An 18,693-nucleotide genomic window follows, 5' to 3' on the forward strand; every position below is an offset into this window, starting at 1 on the left:
ACAATAGGCAGCTAAGAAGACAGAGGAATTAGTGAATGTGTTCTACAATGTGGCGGTAATCTGCATTGCAGATGGACTTCCATGTTTATGTGTGTTTTACAGTAGAGATTGTGCTGAATATTTTTCCTAGCATTTATACTGATTAAGTTGTTAAAGGACTGTATTTCATTACAAAAGTATTCATTTTGAAGGTACCTGGAAAAGTAAGGCCAGACCTGAACAAAAAGGAACTAAGAATAAAAAGAAATTGCTGAATATATTCAAGCATTTTGCTTTGATGTGTGTTATTATACATCTAGCAGAATTACCATAGAATATTGGACAACAATTTAAATGGAAAAAGTAGTCAGGAAGCTATTTTCTCCATTGTTTACACTTTTATTTTTCCAAAGATCAAGTGTATGAACATGCCCATTACTGTAACTTCTTATTTAGTTAATAAATTTGACATGGTGTTTATTTTCTTTAGAGTATCTTGGCTTAAAATTTCTTTGACTATAGTAGTTTTCTTACCTTTTCTATTAATCAGGAACTAATCAAGAATAAGTGTGTGGGAACACATGTAATTCCTGTTTCCATTCTGTATTCTCCAGATATAAAATTTATGCTGACACTGGCCTAAAATAGCTGACACAATATTATATCTTAGGATTTAAAATAAATTTAAAATATAGTCAACTAACATGAGATGTTTCTTTCTTTGACTCTTAATTTGTGATAGATGTACTTCTCAAGATGTAAACTTCTAAAGAGAGAACATTATTCTTTTGGATATGGCATAAGTCATAAACCTCCAGATATTTTATTTGAAAAGAATACTGATAAATTAGAAAAGATTCCCCTAAAAGTTTGATAATTTAAGAAGCTGTACTATTTAAAAGTAAGTTATACTCCACTTTCCAAAATGATGTATACAATAATCCACATTTTACTTTAGGATCATTCTATGGTTGCTTTTTGGTTTTCCTTGTTTTCTTGATGTTTTTATGCTTCTCTTGTCTTTGGAAATGAACAGTGAATGAGTGGATACACAATATTATTTTCCAGGGCTTTTTTTCTCATAGAACGCTCAGAACGGAGTTCCGGCACCTTTTTTGGATGGAACCTTGTAGAGTAGGCAAGGCGGGTTGTATGACATGTGTGACGTCCGGCACCTTTTTCTTTTACAAAAAAAGCACTGTTATTTTCAGTCTTTAGGAAAAGTTGGTGTTAATGGATATAAGGCAAAATACAAATTATATATATTTAATAATGAATTACAGTAGTCATATATTTATTACATCAACTTAAACCATTCCAAGGTACAACAACACTGAGCAAATAGTGGTTAATGCAAGACAAAGTGTCCCACAAAGTCATTACAGACTGCAGGCAGATACATATGTGCCACGGTCAGATACTATATATAGAACAGTAAATTCCAACTTCCTGTTAGCTTCTCCATTGAGTTTCCTGTAGGAAACCAGCTGGGAACATTGAACTTTGTGATCATGTAATTGCAGTTCACTGCAGTGTTATAATTGTAAGCTGGGCAATGAATTAGGTTAGGTTTAGATTAGGTTTATTAAATTTATATGCCGCCCTTCTCCCTGAGGACTCAGGGCGGTTCACAACAATAAAAAGTTAAAAGATATAAATACAAAAATTAAAAGAGGATTAAACAATATAAGAAATAATTAGGACTATGGAGATTCTAAATTGACAGGAAGTCCAAAAAACAGTGATAAGTCTCCCTTGTTTAGAGCTATCATAACTTTGAACAGTCACCGAATGACTGGAGATAACGCAAAGACTACCTGTTATGAAAAAGAAGAAAATAAATGTTATTTAGACCAGGATCATATTTATTGCTTGGTTCATTACAACGGGTGTAAAAATTGAAGCAATTGGGGATGTTTATTTTTGTATAAGATTTATATGGCTTCCCATTTGAAGCAACTTAGAAGAGCTCACAGTAATCATAAAGGAATAAATAATCATAAAAACAATGAAACAATAAAACAAAAGAACCTGTTTTTTACATATATAATACCAGCCTCTCAGTAAAACACTAGGTGTTAACAACCTTCCAAAGGGCTAGAAGGGTGAAGGCCTGCCAAATTGTCATAGGGAATATGTTCCATAAAGTATAGGTAGCTACAGGAAACACATGTTTCCAAGATCACACTAGATCAGGGGTTTTCAAACTTGGCCCTTTTATGACTTGTGGACTTCAATTCCCAGAATTCCTGTGCCAGGCACATGGGCTGAGGAATTCTGGAAGTTGAAGTCCACAAGTCATAAAAGGGCCAAGTTTGAAGACCCCTGCATTAGCTGGTGATATTTCAGATAAAGGACCTGGAGGATGCCTGCCCCATCTGATCTATTGTGATGGGTGCATATTCTGAGGCAGAGGCAGACCCTCAAATAACCAGGTCTTATGTCATGTAGGGATTTACAGATAATAATGAGCACCTTGAATTTTAAATGGAATAAAACTGAGAATTAGTGCAGTTTGCACAATAAATATATAACATGTGTAAACCTATGGACATCCATTACTATGTGGTCTGCTATATTCTGGACCACTTCCAACTTCCAAGTGGTGTTCAAGGGAAACTTGATTTAAAGCACAGTATAACAATCTAGATGTAAAGTTACTAAGGCCATGAGGAAGGACACTGGTCCAGGAAACAGCATAATTGTCACATAAGATGGATTTGTGTAAACCCTCCCCCCCAGTTGTAGTTGCCACTTATTCTTCAGATAGGAGCTAGGAGTCCAGGAGGACCCCGCCCCCCCCCAAATTGTGCATCAGCTTCATCCAGGGGAATGCAAATTAGTCCAGAGTGAAAGATGACAAATCCACAGATCCTGAAGGGACAAAAATCCAGAGCCATTCTTCTTGCCAGGTTTATCCTCATCAAACATTTAGAATCTCCAGGCACACAGGCAACACCACATGTCTGGCCCTGAATAGAGATGTGTAACTGGGTAACATCAGCATACTGATAAAATTGTACTCTGTGTATTAAATGACCTCACCCAGTAGTTTCATGTAGATTTTAAGAGGAGAGTGGAGAGATCCAATCTCTGAGGGATTCCATACTGCAGGGACCCAGGGCTTGGCCTCTCGTTCCCCACAAACATCAAATTGAACTGATCATGGAAAAAGGATCATGCAAAACATGCCTCCCAGTCCCAATCCTTGAAGTCAGTCCAGAGGAATTCTATGGGTGATGTATCAGAAGCCACTGAAAGATCCAGAAGAGCCAGGAGAGTTACACTACCACAAGCCTGGGTCCTCCAAAGATCATCCCCAAGTACAACTGATGCCATCTTAGTGCTAGATACTCCAACTTAAATCCAGGCTAAAAGGGGACATTTGGGTAGAAAGCATGTAGATAAACTGAGGCTATACTCAACAATATCTTCAAAGTGGGGAGGGCAAATGGGGGACCAGTACCACAAAATGTTGAGGCATACAGCCACAACAACAAAAAAATCAGTAGTGAAGTCCCTCCAGTTTTATTAAGATAGAATAAGAAGGAAAATCCAGAATCTCTCTCTCTCTTTTTAAATGCTACGGTTTCTGTAAAGAAACCTAGTGTTACTTACCACTGTAATGAAAATTTTACAAAAATATGTTTGAAAGTGTTTTCAAGAACTAATTTATTCCAGGTGCTGATACTTATTCCTTTTGTTTCTGCCAAATATGTTGAAAAGCTGATTGTATCTATGATGAAGTGCATGAATATCACATCTAATGCAATTTTAACTTTTGTCATCTCTCTTCCCAGTTCTCAATTTCTAACAAATGTGTTTTCTGTAGAAATTCTACAAAGAATTCCAGTTTTGAATAAATAACAATTCCCTATTCACTGAATTGGTGAAGGAGCATAATTAAATTAGCAGGTGTGAAACTGCTGCTATTCCCACAAATTAGTACAGTAACATACTCAGTTTATTATGGTATAAATATGACCTCAAGCAGTTGGGAATGGAGGTAAGAAGCAGGTGTGTGTCAATATGGTCATCCATATCTAACACATAGAACTCTACGTCTACCAGAGAATTGTCCTTGTATACAAGTGACTTTTATAAAAATAACAACTATGATGATCATGAATAGATAGAAAAAGAATCTGCAGAAGGAATTGTTTTGTCTTCAACATGTTAATAGCAGTCATAGTCCTGTTAACACTGCTTCAATTCATGGCATACAAACCACTCACTGTGAAATGCAGTGTCAAGTATCCAGGACAACCATTTCACAAATATCACCAGAATGGAGACTTCATCCTTGGGGGAATTGTGTCTCATGGACTTTTCCTGTCATATGCTAAAGATTTCAGAAAAAACCCTCTACCATCCTTGCCAGAAGAGCTTATGTAAGCAATTTGTTTTTGTACACCATCCTAGTTTATGTTTTTCTAAAATTGTTTTTTTCATCCTCAAACTATAGAAAAATATCAATGCAACTAAAAGAATTTTCAATAGGTAAGCAGCTTTGACTTGGATATTTAAACATATGTTTGACTGTAGAGTTTGCTAAAGTGCAGAAGGAAAGTATTTAATTTTTCCAAATCTTATTTTACAGAAATATTTGTTCAACACCATGGTTTTGTTTTGTTTTTTTTAATCAAAGAGACCCTTTCCAGATCCAATAACTTAACTTTTAAGCTTTTGAAAAAAAAATTTCAAATAATATGTTAAGAAAAATCTGAATTTAATTTTAGTAAAATTAAATCCTCTTACAAACTCTTGTTCTTCTATTCTTCTGACTTAGGTTTCAATGCATCTTTCTAGCCTATTCACGTTATTTTCAGTTTAACTGTTCTCTGAGATACATATGTCAATTGTCTATATATTTAACCGTTTTTCCCCAGTTAGATTTATTGTCCAGCTTCATAAGAGTCATAACATTTGTTGAAAATATCTTTTTCATGAGGTTGATTAAAAACAGTGATGATGTAAGATCAAATTTAGAAAAAAATATGTTATCCTACCATTCAATATGTTTAGTATCACACAGAAGAAAATAGTAAACAGTAACAAATATGACAATAATGCATTAACTTTTGGATATGTGGAACATTTCACTGACATACAGCCCAATTCTTCTTTGTAGAATACTTCCAATGAATTACCAACATATCCTGGCCTTGGCCTTTGCAGTAAAGGAGATCAATAAAAATCCTCAGATATTACCAAATATAACATTGGGATTCCATATTTATGACAATTACTACAGTGCAAAAAGGACATTTCATTCCACAATGCTACTTACATATACACTTGAAATATTTTTCCCAAATTATGACTGTAATATGCAGAAGAAGCTCCTTGCAGTGATTGGTGGACTAGATTCTTTTACTTCTCTTGATATGGCAATAGTCTTGGAAATCTACAAGATTCCTCAGGTAGCACATATGAAAAAATGTGATGTTTCTTTTAGTTGTCCTCACTTAATGTATCTGAATCAGAATACATGTAGTGTATGTATAGTAATATCCAAATGTAAGAGTGTACGTAGAACAATTGTTCAGTTTTTAACTTGGACTTTATATATGATATTTGATTTAACATTTATTTGTCTTACATTTGGGGAAATCTTAATTAAGAATCATATCATTAATCTTCCAATTTTTAATAAAATATATAGTTGAATTAAATTGTTAAAATGAATTTTCCAACTTCTGAGTTTTACACAGTTCATCAATCTACATCTTTAAAAATCTCGGAGAACTGAAAAGAATTAGGAATGTATATTGTAGACACAGATTTTGCAGTAGTATAGAAAAAGGATGAAAATAGTGACTCAACTCCCCACAAAAAAATACAAATAAAATGAAATAGATATTGCAGAGAGTACATTACTCTTAGCATCCACCAAAATATATGTTCTTAGGGAGAAACTGTTAAATATACAGTTAAATATCTTCTGGAACAATGATAAAATTACCAAATCCTGATTATGTCACAGATTATGAACCTTTTCCTGCAAAGTTACAACTAAAACATTAATATTTGATTTGGTAAATACGTATAAATAATTTAATATAATTAATTTAGTTGCATGCAACTAAAATAATAATAATAGTATTATTAAAGATGAATCAAAGAGATCCAGAAATAAAAAAATTAAAAGGCAGTGAACTGGTGTTTACAATTATGTGTGCTATCTTAAGAAGGCAGAAAGTAAATTGAAACAGAGACATAGGAAAATTCTAGAGAAGAGCAAAAAAAGACAAAGAGCCATATCTAAATGAGTAATACAAAGAAATTGTGTAAAAATAAATGGGAAGGACAAGAGATATATTAAAAAATGATGCACTTTTTCCCAAAATTTAATTTCAATATCAGTTTATAAACCTTAGCAATAATATGTTCATCATTAGCTCACAATAGAGTTTTCCATTTATTTTTTGCAAAGTCCATAAATTTTTAAATCTAATTTAAAACTTTATTTCAATTGTAAATATGGAATCCAGTGATTCATCCTTTTGATTCCAACTCTTTAGAGTTGAGGATAGGTTCACCTTTTATTATTTGACCATAGGTCCACCAGTCTGGCCATTTTAATGTTTATGCCTCTTATTTCTTTCATCCAATCTAATAGCTCTATTCAAAATTTTCAACACCAATGTAAACAATAAAGGAGATAAGAGGTATCCTTGTCTCATGGCCTTTTGAATTTAACATACTTTAATTAAGTCTCCATTAATCTTTGTTTGCTGTGAGGTAGAAATCTCTTTAACACCTTGAATAAATTTCTCCCAACGTCCATGCTTTCCAATTTAATTTCAATGGTTTTCTCTGTATACAGGAATGTTAAAGTTGCTTGTTTCTCATTGTGGTATTGAAAAAAAAAATCAATAATATTCAAAACAGTTCTTACATCATCTCTTAAATGTTTTTTTTTGTTTTTTGGCAAAAGTCAGATCTTCATGGATATATATGACTCTATATCTTACTTCAATCTTTCTGCCGGTATTGCAATAAAAAGTTTATGTTATTGTTTAGTAATGAAATTGGTCTAATGTAATGAGAATTTTATCATCAGGGCATGTTGACCTTCCTGTGGTTGTAGTGCAATGTTGGCTTCTTTCTAAATTTGAGACATTTTTGCTCCTTGCAGTACATAATTCATTATATATTTAATAACTGTAGTAGTTGGTCCTCAAGACATTTGTACTATCATGTTTCCACGAAAATAAGTCTGGGTTTGTTTTGGTTTTTTTGTCTCCAAAAGAGGCAGCAGGTTTTTTTTGGGGGGGGAGGTGTCTTTTCCGCTCACCTCATGGTGGGATCACTGACAGCCCTGCCCAGTTGGTCCACTTCTTCTGCAGCCAAAGGAGCAGCTTCATTCTGCAGCTGAGAATGGAGTTTGGGCCTGCATTTTGCAGTCAGAGGCCTTTCTGGAAAGCCTGTGTAGCTGAGAACCAAGCTGTGGATTGAATCCATAGCTCAGTTCTCGGTTACACAGGCCTTCTGGAAAGGCCTATGATGGCAAACTGTAGGCCCGAGTTCCGTTCTCAGCTGCAGAATGAAGCTGCTCCTTCAGCTGCAGAAGAAGTGGGCCGGTGAGGCAAGTGTCGATCCAGGGGAGGCCTGGCTGCAGTGGTAAGCTCCACCCCAGCCCTAGCTTGATTTTTAGGTGTGAATAGTTCTTCTGTGTAATTTTGCCACCTCTTCTTAATCTCTTCTGCCTCTGTTAGGTCCGTGCCATTTTGGTCCTTTATCATGCCCATTTTTGCATTAAACGTTACCTTCATCTCTCCAATTTTCTTGAAAAGATCTCTGGTCCTCCCTATTCTATAGTTTTCTTCTATTTCTTTGCACTGTTCATTTAAGAAGGCATTCTTATCTCTTCTAGCTATTCTCTGGAATTCTGCACTCAATTGGGCATATCTTTCTTTTTTTTCCCTTGCCTTTCACTTCCCTCCTTTCCTCAGCTATTTGCAAAGCTTCCTCAGACAGCCATTTTGCTTTCTTGCTTTTCTTTTTCTTTGGGATGGTTTTGGTTGCAACCTGTTGTACAATGTTGAGAACCTCTGTCCATAGTTCTTCAGGCACTCTATCAGATCTAATTCCTTAAATCTATTTGTCACCTCTACTGTATATTCAACAGGGATATGATTTAATTCATACCTGAGTGGCCTAGTGCTTTTCCCTACTTTCTTCAGTTTAAGCCCAAATTTTGCAATGAGAAGCTCATGGTCTGAGCCACAGTCAGCTCCTGGTCTTGTTTTTACTGACTGTATAGAGCTTCTTCATCTTTGGCTGCAGAGCCAATCTAATTTCTGTGTTGACTGTCTGGTGATGTCCATGTGTAGAGCCATCTCTTGGGTTGTTGGAAAAGAGTGTTTGCTATGACCATTGTATTCTCTTGACAAAATTTTATCAGCCTGTGCCCTGCTTCATTTTGTACTCCAAGGCCAAACTTGCCTGTTATTCCGGTTATCTTTTGGCTTCCTACTTTAGCATTCCAATCCCCCATGATGATAAGAACATTTTTTGCTGTTAGTTCTATAAGGTGCTGTAGGGCTTCATAGAACCGGTCACTTTCATCTTCTTTAGCACTGGTGGTTGGTGCATAAATTTGGACTACTGTGATATTGAATGGTTTGTCTTGGATTCGAACTGAGATCATTCTGTCATTTTGGGGATTGTATCCCAGTATTGCTTTTCCTACTCTTTTATTGACTATGAAGGCTACTCCATTTCTTCTGAGAGATTCTTGCCCGCAGTAGTATACCTGATGGTCATCTGAATTAAATTCACCCATTCCTGTCCATTTCAGTTTGCTGATTCCTAAGTTGTCGATGTTCAGTCTTGTCATCTCTTGTTTGACCACATCCAGCTTTCCTTGATTCATGGATCTTACATTTCAGGTTCCTATGGAGAAAAAATCTTTATAGCATCAGACTTTAGTTTCACCACCAGATACATCCACAGCTAAGCGTCCTTTCGGCTTTGGCCCAGTCGCTTCATTCTTTCTGGTGCTACTAGTACTAGCCCTCTGCTCTTCCCCAGTAGCATATTGGACACCTTCCGACCTGAGGGGCTCATCTTCCAGTGTCATATCTTTTTTCCTTTTGGTACTGTCCATGGGGTTTTCATGGCAAAGATACTGGAGTGGGTTGCCATTTCCTTCTCCAGTGGATCACGTTTTGACAGAACTCTCTGCTATGACCTGTCCGTCTTGGGTGGCCCTGCATGGCATAGCTCATAGCTTCATTGAATTATGGAAGCCTCTTCGCCACGACAAGGCAGTAATCCATGAAGGGTATCAGATTCTACTGTGCTACAAAGAATGGGAGATCAATGCTTTTTTTCTCTGCCCCCTTAACCCTATGTTTTTTCTCCTCCCCCTTTCCCCCCTTTACTTTCTCATTATTTTCCTTTTTTGTATTTTATATTTTAATAAACTAAAAATTTAAAATCAAAGTAGAATATTGATGCAATGTGAATAAAACAGAGACAGCAGAGATCTACAAGTGAAAGAAGATACAAAAAGATATTATGCAAATGTAAAGAATTATATATTTGCTAAGGATTTGTTTTGGCATGTTTTAACATGCATTTGCTTAGGATTTTTAAATGGTCTCTTACAGAGATTGCATGACATATACAGGATCTTTCCTTCCTTCCTTCCTTCCTTCCTTCCTTCCTTCCTTCCTTCCTTCCTTCCTTCCTTCCTTCCTTCCTTCCTTCCTTCCTTCCTTCCTTCTCTTTCTCCCTCCCTCCTATTCAAAGCCAGATTGAATTATATGCCTTCATTGTTATTTGAAGATGGAACATCTTTTCTGCCTACATAATTTTATCAAAATGATGGTTAAAATCACATTGCTTTATATATTAATTCAATTACAGTTATCATTTCATAAGCTCAGACAAGAGCAGGGCTGAATTAGATATGCCTAATCACCATGTATTATTATAAGAAGTTTCTTTGTGAAAAACCACATTTCTCCTTAGGTATCAGTATAAGTACTTTTTCCATGTTCTTCACTAATTAGTGCAGCATATAATGAAAGGATAGAAATACTAAGTAGAAAGAAGTTATATCCCATGTTTTAAACAGTTTGGCATACTGTACTTATGGCTACTATATTTGTTCCTTTTCCTATCCTTTATTCACGGATCTCTTTAGCTCACCTATAGTCCCACTCCAGTGATGAAGGATAAATTTCCCGGTCTTCCCTTCTATCAGATGGTTCCTAAAGAAGACCTTCAATATGAGGGGATTCTTTCTTTGCTCCTGTACTTCAAATGGATATGGATTGGGATGGTGGTTATGGATACTGAGAATGGAGAAAGATTTGTACAAACAGTGACACCCATGTTTTCTCAGAAGGGTGTCTGCTTTGCATTCATACAAAAGATCCCCATTCCAACCTTTATAATGAATATTGAGTGGATGTTGAATCAGGGGAACATAATATATGACACACTGAGAGACAATAATAAGGTTAAGGTGATACTGGCCTACAGTGAATCACATTCTTTGGGATTTTTTAGATTTATATCATATTTTTCAGATGAAGAAGCAGAAAGTAAACAGAAGAAACCTCTAGGTAAAGTATGGATCACCACTGCCCAAATGGAGCTGACTTCCTTTGGATTTCAAAGAGATTGGGATTTAGATGTTTTCCATGGAGCTATAGCCTTCACCTTTCATTCCAATCATGTACCTGACTTTCATGAGTTTATGGAGAGTCAAACACCATCTGGTGCAACAGGAGATGGTTTTATCAAAACCTTTTGGGAGAAAACCTTTGGTTGTATATTTCCAGGTACAGGTGTAAATGAAATAAATGTGAAACATTGCACAGGGGCAGAGAAATTGAAGAGCCTCTCTCCCCCCAATTTTGAAATGGATATGACTGGTCACAGCTACAGCATTTACAATGCTGTTTATGCCATAGCCCATGCTTTCCAGGATATGATTACATCTGGATTCAAATATAGAGCAATGGTGGATAGTGGACTGCAGCTTCGCAAACAATCATTTTGGCAGGTAATGTGTTCATTACTCTCTTGAGTCCTGATTCTCCAGCAGAGAAACAGAATAACTCCATTTTTCTTTCCATCCTTAGAATCATCCTAATTGAAAATGAGTCTTGCCATGCCTCTTTTACAATTTATGAGTCATGTAAAAGTGACAAATCATCCTGCTATCCTTTTTAGTTCAAAAACAATTTCAATTTGCTGATGGTATCAGTTTCAATTTGGGAAAGTGTTCCAGGCATTTTATCAGTTTTCCATAATAAAATAACAGAATAAAGACTGGGAAAGAACCTTGGAGATTTTCCAGTCCAACCCACTGCTCAAGCAGGCAACCTTATACTATTCAGGACACATGGCTGTCTAATCTCTTTTTAAAAACCTCCAGTGATGGTGCACCCAAACTTTTGAAAGCAATTCATTCCCCTGCTTAACTGTTCTCACTGTCTGAAATTTCATCTTAGTTCTAGGTTGGATTTCTCCTTGTTTCCATCTGTTATTTTTTGTCTGCCCCTCAAGTACTTTGGCAAATAGGTTTGACCCTCTCTTCTCTTTGTGTATGCTGGGCCGCATACAAAAAGCAATGTGGTGGCCTTCAAGCCTTCCTCTGCAATTTGATTTGCTCTCAGGTAGTTCTCTACTTGTGAAAGGTAAGACGGCCATTCTTCTGGAGGCTTCACATCAAACTCTCTTAATTTGCCAACCTTCGGCCTCTTCCTTCAGATTCCTGCATTTTTTCAGATCCTGCTTCTAGGCTCAGGGAATGCGTCCTCTGAGCACGTGGCCGTTAGCGTGGCTTACTAGCCAGTCTAGAGAGGGGGAGAAATGCCTCTTCCCTCCGGCGTGTACTGCCGACCCTTGTTGACTTCAGCCCTTACTCGGCGAAGCAGGATCCCACCTTCATTGCCACTGTTAAGTTGTGGGCTCTCAGAAGCAGGAATGATGACATGAGGCTGAGTACAGAATAACTCATGCTTTTATTCTTGCTGGAACTGTACTGAAGGCTTGGGCCGCAACCAGCCACAATATATAGACTAGCCCCTAGGTGGCAGCCAATAGGGTTGAACCCACTCTTGCCACCTGGGCTAACCAATTGCAGGACCAGAGACAGCTTGTCTGGGTTGCTGGAGAGCCATTAGCCTCTCCAGCAATGCACATGGTGTAACACTGCAAGCCTAATACATAACAGTTGGTTCATTTTTATTGTTTTATTTCTTTGCTATTGCTATGTTTATTTTTTTAAATCATTTTTTTTGCATTTTATTATTGTAAGCTGCCCAGGGTAGCCCTTTGACTAGCTCCAGTCAAGATGGATAGCAAATAAATTTAACAAATAAATAATATATGAAAATATTAGTACCACTATATACTACTTTAGTAAGGCCACACTTGGAATATTGCATCCAGTTTCGTCACCATGATCCAAAAAAGATACTGAGGTTCTAGAAAGAGTGCACAGAAAAGCAACAAAGATAATTAAAGGGCTGGATGCTAAAATATATGATGAATGGTTGCAAGAACTGCGCATATCTAGTCTAATGAAGAGAAGGACTAGGGGTGACATGATTGCAGTTTTTCAATATTTGATATTGAAATATTTTCAATATTTTCAATATTTTATGTATTGGGCTTGTGGTGTTACACCACGTGCATTGCTGGAGAGGCTAACGGCTCTCCAGCAACCCAGACAAGCTGTCTCCGGTCCTGCAATTGGTTAGCCCAGGTGGCAATAGTAGGTTCAACCCTATTGGCTGCCGCCTAGGGGCTAGTCTATATATTGTGGCTGGTTGCAGCCCAAGCCTTCAGTACAGTTCCAGCAAGAATAAAAGCATGAGTTATTCTCTACTCAGCCTCGTATCATCATTCCGGCTTCCGAGAGCCCACGACTTAACACCAACCTAATACTAAGGAGAAATTTCTTGAGAGTTAGAACAATTAATCATTGGAACGACTTGCCTCCAGAAGTTGTGAGTGTTCTTAAGACACTGGAAGTTTTGAAGCAGTGATTGGTTGTAGAGGGTTTTCTGCTTGAGCAGGGAGTTAGACTAGAAGACGTCCAACATCCCTTCCAACTCTGTTATTCTGTTAAATTATAAAATATAGGTGAAAGAGGAGCAAGCACAGGGATGAGGTGAGGTCCAGTAGCCACTTCCAGTTATGTACTCCCCTTGGTCCTAATTCTTTGTTGATGCAGCCTAAGACTTGATATTGATAAATGGATACCATCACATTCATACCATCATCACATACAAAAGCTGTCATTTTATGTAATTAATGCTATCATAAAACAAATATTTTGGGGGCAAGATTCAGAAGTGCTTTAAGAGATAGAATTTTACTGCCCTTCAAAATGTTAGCAAGAAAAGTAAAGAGAATGGGAAGAGAACCCCCAAAACTAATGAAAGTAAGAAATACAAATTACCTTGAATGAATAAATAAATATTTAAATGAATGATAGCAGAAGGGGGGGTTTCTAATTACACATAATTTTAGTCTACAACTTTTCTCTCAACATTTGTCCTTTCTTTGTAATTCAGCTCCATCACTTTTTGAGACAGGTCACATTTAATAACAGTGTTGGATACAAGATATCCTTTGACCAAGAAGTAAAGTTAATAGCTGGATTTGATATCATCAATTTTATTCTTTCTAAAAAGATGACAAAAGTGAAAATTGGAAGGATAGACTCTCGATCTCCTACAGATCAATCATTTTTCATTGAGGAAGATAGCATCATATGGAACAGCTGGTTTAATCAGTTAAGTCACAGGAACAGGCAATCTGATGTCAACACTGAATCTCAGTGATGATCAATAAAACTGACAATAGCAGTTAAGATTGTTCTGGGGATGCTTTTCAACTTATAATACATTTTAATTTAATCTGAAAGTCTGTATTGTTTCTATAGGTCTTTTTAGGAAGTATTCTGAATTGTAAATATTACCGGTAAATGGATTTGTAAGTATAGAAATAAAATCACAATTAGCCATAAAATTTTAAAACATTAAATTGTTTGATCAATCTAAACTTCTAATTTTTGTTGTTTCTGTTATACCTAAGCATAAAAATGATGTTCAAGTTAGTATTGAACATTTTAATTTATTGAAAGTATTTTAATTTATGTCAGCCATGCTGTAGATAATAAATAAAAGTTCAGAAATACAGTACTCAAAGATTACCACTGTTGTTTTTTTGTTGTTGTTATTTTTGATTTATAAGTTAGACACGTCCTGTTTCTGTATGTACACCAAGCTGTTATCCAGGGTCCAGGAAGCAGGTCATGGATGGGGAGCCATTTTGCTGTTACTCTTGCATGTCATGTCCAGAAGGAAAGATTTCAGAAAAGGAGGGTGAGGATATTTTATTCATTTGTGTCTAACTCCTAATAAAGTGAAAGACATTATTTAATAGAGATTGTCTAATTGTTTCTTTGACTTTTTATACAGTTATATTATCAACAATGATAGTATGTAACTATCTTGAATTTTTTCAGCTATTTTTTTCTATTGTTTTTATTATTTTGAGAACCAGTTTGGTGTAGTGATAAAAGGAACAAGGCTAGAAACCAGAAATCCATGAGTTTTAGTCACAGAATGGAATTCATACTTTCACCTTTCACTTTAACCAAAAAAAGAAAAAGAAAGATGAGGAAACAAGATTTTCGTGTTAAATCAGCCTTTAAGAAAAGTGCCACATAAAAGTGGCAACGATATATGATTACTTAAACAGAGAAAGATGGTTTGCAAGAGAGTGAGTGGGTGGTTGACAGGGTGTGTGGGAAGTGTCATGGGTGAGTGATAGATACTATATGGGTCAAGGAGGGCATTTGGGAGGGTGGGGTGGCATAGATTGTGAAAAATGTCTGATGGTGCTTCAGAATGTGTGAGAAATTCCATGTGAATCATATACCTTGCTGGGGGGATTGATATAGGTTGAGAAAGATACATGAGAGTGGTTGGGAGTGCATGAGAGGAGCAGTGAGTATTACAAATGCACAAGGGGAGTTGGCACAGGTAGGGTTGAGTGAATGGGGTTGTGCAATAGTTGTAAGTGCACAGAAGGCACTTTCACTTCCTTTCCTTTCCTAGCAGGCAAATAAGTGGCAGCTGCTGGAAAGGGAGGGAGGGAGGAAGGGATTGTGACCATGATTGGGAAACTGTCATAGATCTTTAAAATAAGAATCTGCAAGGACCTGCATCAACTAATCCCCCAAGAAAGCAGAACTTTTGAAACAGGCATTGTTTCAAGAGGAACTTTTATTAAGGGTTATTGATAGCAGGAAGGCAAAGCAAGGTCTGAAGATTTTGCATGCAAAAGGTTACATCAAAAAGCCCATTCAGGTCTCCTCCCCCCAGTGTCCAACCATCCATTTGAAATCCAACCAATCCATAGGTACTAAATTGTTTTGAGAACCTAGTGATTTAATGCCTTCTCAAAGTCTCTCTCAGTTTCATTTCCCAATGGTCCCAGGATCTGTCGCCTGGGGATAAAACAGATGTTTTCAAGCCATATTCCTTTCACAGGGAGAGCAGAGCAAGGTAACCAACCAACCAGCCCCCCTCCCAACAGAATGACAGGCCCCAAAAGTGAATACATGGGCATAAGCAATAAACTATAGGCAAATCTATTTCAGGGGTCCTGACAGAATCACATGACCAAAGCAGCAACTTGCAGCAATAGCTTGGCAGGTAAAACAGCCATAATTTCCCCAAAGCTCATCCTTTTGGGAGGCATGGATCCTGGATTTTGTAACCATTCTGTAAGATAGCCCATTTTAAGTACATTGGTTCAAAACTTTTGCTCTTTGATACACTGTTTCACCCATATAAAGGATGTAAAATGAGATTTTTTAGTAGCATACATAGTTGCCTATTCACAGTTGAATGAACATTTTCTGTAATGTGTGAAATTTTCTTCAGTACATATTGTATCTAGTCTTTTCTATCACCTTATTAATTTCAATTTCTTATTTATTCATATGTATAGATATAAGAACATTCCTAAGGTTTATGCATTCATCTGAGACTTAGATAAGACCCTTTCAATTACAGATCTGAATGACTGCTATAGTTGTACAGAAGAAAAATATCCCAATGAAAACCAGGATTCTTGTATTCCCAAGGACATAAGTTTCTTATCTTATAAAGAACCTTTGGGAATCACTTTAGCCTGTTTTATTCTTTTATGTTCCACAATCACAGTTCTCATACTAAGGATATTTCTGATGCATCACAACACTCCCATTGTCAAGGCCAGCAACCGGGATCTTACCTACATGCTCCTGGTCACCCTCTTTCTCTGCTTCCTTTGTGCATTACTATTCATTGGTCAGCCAAATAAGGTGGCATGTGTCCTTCGTCATACTGGTTTCAACATCATTTTCTCTGTGACTATCTCCTGTGTCCTGGCCAAGACTGTGACTGTGGTCCTGGCTTTCATAGCAACCAAGCCAGGAAGTGGGATAAAAAAGTGGGTTGGGAAAAGACTGGGCTACGCTTTTGTTTTATCTGGCTTCTTAGTTCAGGTTGGAATTTCAACTATATGGCTGTCCATCTCTCCTCCTATTCCCGAGACTGATCTGCACTCAGAGACTGGAAAAATTGTCCTACAATGTAAAGAAGGTTCCATGGTTATGTTTTACTGTGCAAAGTGTTATATGGGCTTCTTGGCAATGATTAGCTTCATAGTGGCTTTCTTTGCCAGGAAATTACCAGATACTTTTAATGAGACCAAGTTCATCACTTTCAGCATGTTGGTCTTCTGCAGTGTTTGGCTTTCCTTTGTTCCAACCTATCTTAGCACCAAGGGGAAATACACAGTGGCTGTGGAGATCTTCTCAATGTTAGCATCAAGTGCTGGGCTGCTGATCTGCATCTTTTTCCCCAAATGCTACATTATTATTCTGAGACCAGCTCTGAACAACAGGCAGCTAAGAAGACAGAGGAATTAGTGAATGTGTTCTAGAATGTGGCGGTAATCTGCATTGCAGATGGACTTCCATGTTTATGTGTGTTTTACAGTTGAGATTGTGCTGAATATTTTTCCTAGAATTTATATTGATTAAGTTGTTAAAGGATTGTATTTCATTAGGAAAGTATTCATTTTGAAGGTACCTGGAAAAATAACCAGCATGTATCTTTCAATTCATCTTTCCTCTTCCTCATTTTGAGTTAATAATATGACTATAAAGTTTGAGTAATAACAATGATCATCAAATTCACATAAAATAATCACAATTTGTACTATGCAGAGTTTTCATTACAAGTGGTTCTCCATTTATGACCATTCATTTAGCAATCGTTCAATTGACCTACGACACTTAGGACTGATACAGTATCCCCATGTTTAGATGATCAAAATTTGGGCATTTGGACTCCACCCAGTATTTACAATAGTTGGAGCAACCTTGGTCACATGATTGCCATTTGTGATCTTCCTATCTGTCTTCTAGCAAGGAAGGAGGGTAGCTGGATTCACTTTATGACTACATGATTCGGCAAAAACATTGTAAAATAAAGCATGACTCAATTCATGACTGTTTCACTTAGCAACAGAAATTTCAATATGTCCCAATTGTAGTTAGAAGTCAAGATGTACTTGTATTTGGATTCCTAATATTATCTAGTCCAGAAAGGGGGGGGGAATCAAATGGATCTTATATACTGTATGTATGCATTATATATAGTATATTTTGCCAACTAAAAATATGAGATTTGTTTAGATGGTATATCATTATACAGGAATTAAGTGAGCCATGCTTTATAAATTTATTTATTTATTTATTTATTTATTTATTTGATTTGTATACCGCCCTTCTCCCTAAGGACTCAGGGCGGTGAACAGTGACATAAATAACAGAATGCACAAATACAGATATTGAAAACAAATTAAACCCTAATTTTGCCCAAATGCAGAAGATAGTTATCTTAAAACAATAATTAAAACAGAACCCGACAGACCAGACCGGATTGCTCAAACAGATATGTTTTTAGGTCGCGTTGGAAGGAGCGAAGGTCGGGAGCCATCCGGAGCTCAACCGGTAAACGGTTCCATAGGTCAGGTGCGCTCACAGAGAACGCCCTCCCTCTGGGAGCCACCAGACGGCATTCTCCGAACGGCGGAACCCTTAGGAGGCCCTCTCTGTGGGAGCGCACTGGATGGAGGGACGTTGACGCTGGCAGCAGGTGATTCCTAAGGTACTCTGGACCCATGCCATGTAGGGCTTTGAAAACCATTACCAGCACCTTGAATCTTACCCGGAGGACAACTGGGAGCCAATGCAGCTCACGGAGTAGAGGTGTAACATGGGAGTATCGGGAGACTCCCAACACAACTCTCGCAGCTGCATTCTGTACCAGTTGGAGCCTCCAAGTGGTCCTCAAGGGCAGCCCCATGTAAAGAGCATTGCAGTAGTCTAAACGAGAGGTCACGAGTGCATGAGTGACCGTACGTAGGGCATCTCGGTCTAGATAGGGCCATAATTGGCGAACCAGGTGAACCTGGGCAAAGGTTCCCCTAGTCACAGCTGTTATGTGGTCTTCCAAGGAAAGCTGTGAATCTAAGAGGACTCCCAAGTTGCGAGCCCTATCTGTGGGGGGTAATAACTTACCCCCTATAGAAAGAGATGGAATGTTCTGAATATCCCGAGATGCCGGTAGGTACAGCCACTCAGTCTTGTCAGGGTTGAGTTGAAGCCTGTTC

At 37.3% G+C, this 18,693-nt stretch overlaps 1 protein-coding gene across 1 annotated transcript; it reads left to right on the top strand.

Moving 5' to 3' along the window:
- Nucleotides 1-16,216: 16,216 nt before the first annotated feature.
- LOC308676329 (vomeronasal type-2 receptor 26-like) lies at nucleotides 16,217-16,942 on the top strand (the record flags this gene model as incomplete). The annotated part of the gene is made up of 1 exon (XM_081342140.1): nucleotides 16,217-16,942. The coding sequence occupies one exon, from the start codon at nucleotides 16,217-16,219 to the stop codon at nucleotides 16,940-16,942; it is 726 nt and encodes a 241-aa protein (XP_081198266.1).
- Between the last annotated feature and the right edge of the window lie 1,751 nt (nucleotides 16,943-18,693).

The sequence above is a fragment of the Vipera berus genome, assembly GCF_964194415.1.
Source record: "Vipera berus genome assembly, chromosome: W".
Lineage (NCBI taxonomy): Eukaryota > Metazoa > Chordata > Lepidosauria > Squamata > Viperidae > Vipera > Vipera berus.